We start from the raw sequence: 9,020 nt of genomic DNA, 5'->3' as shown, positions 1-9,020 counted from the left end.
ACCTGTACAGTCTGTTCTGTGTGACAGTGTGACCTGTACAGTCTGTTCTGTGTGACAGTGTCTGTGTGACAGTTTGACCTGTACAGTCTGCTCTGTGTGACAGTGTGACCTGTAAGTCTGATCTGTGTGACAGTGTGACCTACACAGTCTGATCTGTGTGACAGTGTGACCTGTACAGTCTGTTCTGTGTGACAGTGTCTGTGTGACAGTTTGACCTGTACAGACTGCTCTGTGTGACAGTGTGACCTGTAAGTCTGATCCGTGTGACAGTGTAACCTACACAGTCTGCTTTGTGTGACAGTGTGACCTGTACAGTCTGCTCAGTGTGACAGTTTGACCTGTACAGTCTGTTCAGTGTGACAGTGTGACCAGTACAGTCTGTTCTGTGTGACAGTGTGACCTGTACAGTCTGTTCTGTGTGACTTTACAGTCTGTTCTGTGTGACAGTTTGACCTTTACAGTCTGTTCTGTGTGACAGTTTGACCTTTACAGTCTGTTCTGTGTGACAGTGTGACCTGTACAGTCTGTTCTGTGTGACAGTGACCTGTACGGTCTGTTGTGTGTGACAGTGACATGTACAGTCTGTTCTGTGTGACCTGTGCAGTCTGTTCTGTGTGACAGTTTGACCTGTACAGTCTGTTCTGTGTGTCAGTGTCTGTGTGACAGTGTGACCTGTACAGTCTGCTCTGTGTGACAGTGTGACCTGTACAGTCTGTTCTGTGTGACAGTGTCTGTGTGACAGTGTGACCTGTACAGTCTGTTCTGTGTGACAGTGTCTGTGTGACAGTGTGACCTGTACAGTCTGCTCTGTGTGACAGTGTGACCTGTACAGTCTGTTCTGTGTGACAGTGTCTGTGTGACAGTGTGACCTGTACAGTCTGCTCTGTGTGACAGTGTGACCTGTACAGTCTGCTCTGTGTGACAGTGTGACCTGTACAGTCTGCTCTGTGTGACAGTGTGATGTACAGTCGTCTGTGTGACAGTTCTGTGGACCTGTACTGACAGTCTGCTCTGTGTGACAGTGTGACTGTACAGTCTTCTCGTGTGACAGTTTGACCTGTACAGTCTGCTCTGTGTGACAGTTTGACCTGTACAGTCTTCTCTGTGGGACAGTGTGACCTGTACAGTCTGCTCTGTGTGACAGTGGACCGTCTCTGCTCTGTGGACAGTGTGACCTACACAGTCTTGTCTCTGTGTGACAGTTGACCTGTACAGTCTGATCGTGTGACAGTGTACCTGTGGCAGTGTCGGGAAGTGTACCACACAGTCTAACATGTGACTTCCTGGCGGACAGAGATGGCCGCGCAGGCTCTCAAGTGTCACATGTGTACCTAGGCCGGCGTGATCCGTGTGACCTCACATCCTGTTCGTCTCATCATCGTCTCATCATGTCACATCGTCTGACCGTCACACGTTGTCACTCGTGTGCGTCTCACCTGTACATCTTTCATGCTGTCATGTCATGTCTCATCCCAAACACTCCAATCGGACCGACAGTCTGTCTGTTCGCATAATACTCAGTATCTGTGTGCACATGTTTGACTCGTACATCCTGTTCGTTGAAATTTTGACCGTTCGATTCGCTCTGTTCTGTGGACATGCTGTGATCAAGTGTCCCGATCAGCCTACTCCGTTGACCCTGGAACTGTACCGATTTCCGTTCGACACTGTCTTGTTATCGACAGGTGGTGACCGATCACTACTCCTATCGGTTACAGAATGTGATCCGATCACTCTGTTCTTGTTACAGTCTGTTCTGTGTGACAGTGTCTGTGTGACAGTGTGACCTGTACAGTCTGTTCTGTGTGACAGTGTGACCTGTACAGTCTGTTCTGTGTGACAGTGTCTGTGTGACAGTGTGACCTGTACAGTCTGCTCAGTGTGACAGTGTGACCTGTACAGTCTGTTCTGTGTGACAGTGTCTGTGTGACAGTTTGACCTGTACAGTCTTCTCTGTGTGACAGTTTGACCTGTACAGTCTGCTCTGTGTGACAGTGTGACCTGTACAGTCTGTTCTGTGTGACAGTGTCTGTGTGACAGTTTGACCTGTACAGTCTGCTCTGTGTGACAGTGTGACCTGTACAGTCTTCTCTGTGTGACAGTTTGACCTGTACAGTCTGCTCTGTGTGACAGTGTGACCTGTACAGTCTTCTCTGTGTGACAGTTTGACCTGTACAGTCTGCTCTGTGTGACAGTGTGACCTGTACAGTCTGCTCTGTGTGACAGTGTGACCTACACAGTCTGCTCTGTGTGACAGTGTGACCTGTACAGTCTGATCCGTGTGACAGTGTGACCTGGGCTTGGTGTACGAGGAGGGTCACCACGCCCTGCTCAACAAGTGGCTCCTCCTGGCGGACCCTGAGGACGCCATGGCCGGCGCCAAGGGCTACCTCAAGATCAGCATCGTCGTCCTAGGGCCCGGCGACGAAGCTCCGGTGAGCACCACCACTCCTTGTTGTCATCATCATCGTCATCGTCATCATCGTCATCGCCACCGTCATCATCGTTGTCACCGTCGTCGTCGTCATCACCGTCATCACCGTCATCATCATCATCGTCATTGTCATCGTCATCATCACCAAAACACCTCCAGTCGGACCGAAGCAGTTCCGATTCGTCTGTTCGCATAAAATAATCTTCAGTAATCGGTGTCGTGCCGATTCGATTCGCCTATTCCCGATTCGCCCACTCCCTGATTATCGATTAACCCATCAGGAAATTGATTATCCCGATTCCCGATTCGCCTACTCTCGATTAACCCGTCAGGACACTGATGATCAAGATTCCCGATTCACCTACTCCCGATTAACCCATCAGGAAACTGGTGACCCCGATTCCCGATTCGCCCACTCCCGGTTATCGATTAATCCATCAGGAAACTGGTGATCCCGATTCACCTACTCCCGATTATCGATTAATCCATCAGGAAACTGGTGATCCCGATTCACCTACTCCCGATTATCGGTTTACACATCCGGAAACTGGTGATCCCGATTCACCTACTCCCGATTTTCGATTAATCCATCAGGAAACTGGTGATCCCGATTCCCGATTCGCCCACTCCCGATTATCGATTAACACATCAGGAAACTGGTGATCCCGATTCCCGATTCGCCTATTCCCGATTATCGATTAACTCATCAGGAAACTGGTGATCCTGATTCGCATAATTCCCAGTTCGCTTATGTACTCAGTTGCTCTCGCTCTGTGTGTGTGTGTGTGTGTGTGTGTGTGTGTGTGTGTGTGTGTGAGCGCGAGCGGGCGCATGTTTCAAGACGTAGAGAATTACATTAATGTTCATAGAAGCTGACAGTGGTATAAACATTTTGGTGTGTGCATTTGTAAATTCTGTGAATCGTTCAGTCGGTTAAACATTTCCGTAACCAGTTAACCAAACCAGCCAAATAAATAGATAATAATTTATAGATAGACAAATAAAATACACATATATCTATGAATTGTTCAGTCAATAAGGCAGTAATTTCTCTGTGTGTGTGTGTGTGTGTGTGTGTGTGTGTGTGTGTGTGTGTGTGTGTGTGTGTGTGTGTGTGTTCTTCACACAGAGTATGAAAGTGACGGACCAAATGGATGACGAGGACATTGAAAGGTATCAGAGGGGACAACTGCCGCGCTCTTGCATTCCTTCTGGAGATTCGTTTATTTTATTCTATGTTGTTGTTGTTGTTGTTGTTTTACTGTATCTACATATCTACTTATTCTGTTCAATTATTTGATTCCATTTTTTTCTTCTCAATTTTGAGTTTATTTGCTTGTTTTGTTTTGTTTTTCCGTGTGTGTTTGTGTGTGTGTGTGTGTGTGTGTGTGTGTGATTTAAAATCATAGGCTAGGATAGGCTCTCAAGGCTTGACCAGTGCCTTGGGTTTATGATTAGGTCAGGTATATGCTTCTTTCTTTCTTTCTTTCTTTTTTTTAATTGTTGTGTGTTAAACAGATTAATTTGAGTGTAGCGTGTATGGATCTCTCCACACGGTTTGACACATCCTTGAGACTTAAATGAAAAAAACAACAACAACAAAAAAACAAGTTTAAAGATTCAGCTTGTTGGTTCAGGAAGAAAGAAAAAAATACAGAAACACAACAACAAAAAACAAAGAAAGAGAAAAAAAAAAAAAAAGAAGAAAAAAAAAAACCCACCCCAAAACAACAACAAAACAAAAAAACCCACAAAACAACAAAACAACAGTACGCGTATTCTCATTTCTTGTCATGGTAGTCGCTACAAAACGTTTATACAGTACTTTGAATGCTCAGCAACGCACTTATAAAGTGCTCTTTTTGTTGGTTTTTTTTTGTTTTTGTTTATTTGTTCTTTGTTGTTGTTGTTTTTGTTTTCTTTTTTCAACAGAGACGTTTGATTTTAATTTTGCATTCGTGACGTTTAGGTTTGATTTTCATGAACTGTTTTCTGTTTTCAAAGATGCAAATTGTTTGGGCGTGCCTTTTTGGATTGAACAATTGCACAGTATAGGTTACCTTACTCTTCATTTTTTTTAAATTTCATGAACATGGACACACACACACACACACACACACACACACACACACACACACACACATATGTATATACATACATACATACATACACTCGCACGTGCACACGCAATGCGTACACAAACACAATAGCAAAACATTGTTGTCGGTGTAACCTTTGAAGCTGACTCGAGCCGCGTTGTAATGGTGTGCGGGCAGCAACTTGCTTCGGCCTGCAGGGGTACAGCTGAGGCCTGCCACCTTTGTCCTCAAAGTCTACAGGGCAGAGGATATTCCCAGGAGTGAGTATTTTGGACACACACACACACACACACACACACACACCACATATACATATATGTATATATATTTTTTAATGAAACACACACACACACACACACAGTAGTAAACGTTGCTGTTGCTTTCATTACGTCAGGGCTGTTAGCGCACATTCAACTTGCACTGAAACGAATCACAAACACTGTACTTCTGGAATAAAGGATGAAATCTGCAAGGCACACTGCAAGGAAGCAGAGAGGCAGACAGAACAAGGAACAGGAGGACGATGCGCCAGAATGGACAGGCCTGAGATTGAGCGACGCCCCGAGAGAGATGAAGAACGAGGATGAAATAAAGAGAATTGGTATTGGTGGCACTACGGTCTACAGACTATGGGATAGAAGATGAAACAGAAGGAGAAGAAGATCAAGCTTAACGACAACAAAGGCCTGACTAAGCGCGTTGGGTTACGCTGCTAGTCAGGCATCTGCTTGGCAGACGTGGTGTAGCGTATATGGATTTGTCCGAACGCAGTGACGCCTCCTTGGGCTACTGAAACTGAAACAACAAAAATTACAGTTCCTACATACCAGTTAGACAGCTAACAATCATTATGACTATGATAGGTATAATAATTGTGTTTCCTACACACCAGTCAGATAGCTAACGATCATTAACACTGTGATAGGTATATAATTGTTTTTTTATTTTTTATTAAAAAAAAAAAAAAATGTCATAAGGGAACCACGGAAGGTGTGTGTGTGTGGGGGGGGGGGGGAGAGAAGGGGTGGGGGGGGGGGATTGGTGGGGCAGGGGCAAAAATCGTTACAATATATATATATATATATATATATATATATAATATCTTGTTATACATAACAAAAATGTCCTTTATATCTCTTAACATTGGATATGTCTCTGATCCTGACAGAACAAGAGTGATACATGTGCACAGCCGTTACAGCAGAATTTTGTTGTTGAAAAATATGAGCATTCATAGGAAATGATACACGCGGAATTTACTAGAACTGGCATTCATTTCTGAAACTCTTGAATTTTAAAACACTAAGCCAACAAAATCATTATGGTTAAAGGTCAAAATGCACAGAAATAAATCAGGTTCAGTGACAATGCCATCATTCGTGGAAGGAATATATATAATTATATATATATATATATATATATATGTGTGTGTGTGTGTGTGTGTGTGTGTTATGCTGCATATGATGTGCATTATTCGTTTGTATTATCAACATAAAGGGGATAATATTTAAGCAGCGTGATGATTTTTTATATTATGGAAGTCATCAGAATTATGGTTCAGCCTTTCTGGGTTATATTGTCACACACTCAAATACTCGCAAAAGTGTCATAAAATCTGTGCTGATGCTAAGTTATAATGCATGTTACATACAGTATCGCACTGTTCACAAGATCTGATGAATGTGGGTTGTTTTTCCACCTTGCTCTTGGAAAAAAAAAAGGAACAGAAAACAAAGAAATGTTTTGTGACCATGGCAAAACTAAAGCCATTAACCTTTTCATCAGTTTACACACTAACCTGGACGGTTTTGTGCAGTGGACTCCATGTTTCTGGACAGCGTGAAGAAAGTCTTCGGCATCACCGGCGAAGTCCCCAAGGAACTGGTCGATCCGTACTTCAAGTTCTTCTTCGCTGGAAAGGAGGTCAGTTAACTCAGTCAGTTCGTAGCCTGGGTGGCTCGTCATTCATCATCAGTCAGTGGCCGTATTCAAGAGATCATCTTGTCTGCGGGTAAATGTGTACCTGCAGGCAAATCTACCTGAGGCAAGGCAAACTGCCCGAGGGTAAGCAGTATCTGGTATCAGGAACTCTCGAGTCTACCAGTGGGTTCTCAAACCCAAAGACAAATTTGCCCTTACCTGCCAAGGGTGACTGCCCACGAAGCAGAGGTAAATATAGCGGATCCTTTTGAAGCGTTAATTTTGCTGAAGGAAAACAGGCGTGTTTTGCGGATAGCCCGTGTTTTGCGGATAGCCCGTGTTTTGCTAATGCTCTGAACTGTAGTGTGGTGAGAAGTAAAAGGGCATGTGTATGTAGAAGGGAATCACCAGGATTTCTAATGACAGACGATGGGTTAGCTTCCTGAGCCACCACAATGTCAAGGGTAACTTGCCTCAAGGCAAAATGAAGTTTGTCTTGAATACGGTCCCAGATCGTCAGTCAGTTTGTCAACTCGTCAGCATTTGATTACGATGTGCTGTTTTATGCCTGTTCTCTTATTGTCTTTATTGTATTTGTGGGAGGAATTGTGATTGATGCATGTGGGGTTCACGCCAATTTGGAATTGAGTGTTTTATGCCTTTTTATGTGTTCATACTGAATGACGGTGATTCCCGTACATTGTTTATGTTACACACCACAAATGAATTCTCATATTAGAAATGATATTTTTTTTCTTTTCTGTATCATCATGGGTTGTTTTTTGTTTTTTTTTTTTTTTTTTTTTCAGAACAGCGTAACTCAATGTCAAAAATTACATAATATTATATGCTGTCCTATTGGGGATGCTGTGGAAGAGTAGTTTAGGCTTTGGGCTTCTGATCAAGTGCTCACCAGTGATCAAGATTTCGGCATGATGTTCTGTTCTTGGGAAAGGCACTTCACCCTGCCCGATTTTTGCTCACTCCACTCATGAGCGAATGGGTACCAGTCTTCTGTCGGGGGAAGTTTTAAAAGCGGCAGAAGGAAATGATTGCCGCCGTTATGGCCTTAAAAGGCTATGGAACATTTAACCTTTTTTCTTTTCTTTTTTTTGTGTGTGTTATGTTTTGCTGTCCGTTTAATTTTTAATTCACTTGAGCAAAGGTTGAGTTGTCATAATGCAAAAAACAAAACAAAATAAAACAAAACAAAAAATCCCAACTGAAATCAAACCGTAATGGCTCGGAAAAACAAATTTTTAACTCACTCAGTACGGCCAGTCCCCTCTTCTCCTCTAAACAGACCCCTCGGATGTCCAGTGGGTGTCTGAATGACCCAACCTTTAGCTTCCGTCGTCAGAATTGTGGTATTCTTTGTCAACATTCACGTCTTCAGTATAAGAGCCTTCCGCTTGCAATATTTTGATGATGGTAATTGGGGTGAAACGCTGTTAACGTCGTCTCTTTCGCCGTTCGTATGGAGAGAGTTAATGAGGACTGCTGCAGTTGAGAGCATCCCTCGTCCCACCTTCCTGATTTATTGATCCTTCCAAACTTGTTTATTCAATCCCAATAACATGAAAAACACTACCCAGAGTTTCCCAGAAGCGACACTCAGCCACGTCAGCAATGATCAGATCGTATTTATTCTCTCTCTCTCTCTCTCTCTCTCTCTCTCTCTCTTGTTGCATGCTATTTTTTTTGTTTGTTTGTTTTTGTTGCAGCTGTATGGTTGTTGTTGTTGTCTTGGTCTCAGCAGTAGGCCTCATTTGTAATCTGTGCTTTAATGTTGTTGGAATCACAAGTAATCGGGCAAGGCTTTGCCTCTCTTGTTATTCTTTTTTGTCTCTTCTGTTTTCCAGGTGCGATCCAGAATTATCTATAATTCAGCCCACCCCGAGTGGAACGAAGAGCTACGGATAGGTCTGCAGGTTTGTGGTTTGACCAAGGTTGCTTTTTTTTGTCTGCCACGTTTACATTTTATTATCTCAGCTCTCTGTCTCTGACTGTCTCTGTCTGTCTGTCTCTTTCCCCTCACTCTCTCCCAGCATGCGAATATATATATATATATATATATATATATGTGTGTGTGTGTGTGTGTGTGCGGCCGTGCGCGGGTGTTTGTGTGTGCGGCCGTGCGAGTATGTGTGTGTGCGGTCGTGTGTGTGTGTGTGTGTAAGGGGTGTGTGTGCTTTCAGCTCCATCCTTTCTTTTAACTAGTAAACCATGATGTCCAGATGAACTGGATCACGTAAGGAGATTACAGTAGGTTTTTCTCTTGACGTGTTTCAGTTTCCGTCTATGTGTGAACGAATCAAGTTCACCGTCAAGGACTGGTATGGAATTTCCCATCACGTCATCAGTATACCACGACTGCTATTTCTACTGCTGTTGCTGCTGTCAATGCCACTGCTACTACTACTACTGCTGCTGCCGCTGCTGCTGTTAATCCTCATCCTCACCCAGTGCTTATATGGCGGAAACACCCCATATAGCGTAGTCTAAGCGCATGAGACATGAAATAGTATATACATACGTACCACAGTGTATGCAACGGTATACAACAG

General features: G+C 43.6%; 1 protein-coding gene across 1 annotated transcript in view; it reads left to right on the top strand.

Annotated features, from left to right (window-relative positions):
• LOC143277976 (myoferlin-like) overlaps positions 1-9,020 on the top strand; it is a 96,655-nt gene that overhangs the window by 9,585 nt on the left and 78,050 nt on the right. The window contains exons 5-10 of the mRNA XM_076582985.1: positions 2,289-2,435; positions 3,564-3,607; positions 4,711-4,793; positions 6,350-6,456; positions 8,316-8,384; positions 8,746-8,789. Of these exons, the coding sequence (XP_076439100.1) occupies positions 2,289-2,435; positions 3,564-3,607; positions 4,711-4,793; positions 6,350-6,456; positions 8,316-8,384; positions 8,746-8,789 (494 nt within the window). The remainder of the gene's footprint in view (positions 1-2,288; positions 2,436-3,563; positions 3,608-4,710; positions 4,794-6,349; positions 6,457-8,315; positions 8,385-8,745; positions 8,790-9,020) is intronic.

The sequence above is a fragment of the Babylonia areolata genome, chromosome 2 (genome assembly GCF_041734735.1).
Source record: "Babylonia areolata isolate BAREFJ2019XMU chromosome 2, ASM4173473v1, whole genome shotgun sequence".
Classification (NCBI taxonomy): domain Eukaryota; kingdom Metazoa; phylum Mollusca; class Gastropoda; order Neogastropoda; family Buccinidae; genus Babylonia; species Babylonia areolata.
Note: the sequence above shows the minus strand (reverse complement) of the source record. Positions and strands in the feature narration are given on the sequence as shown.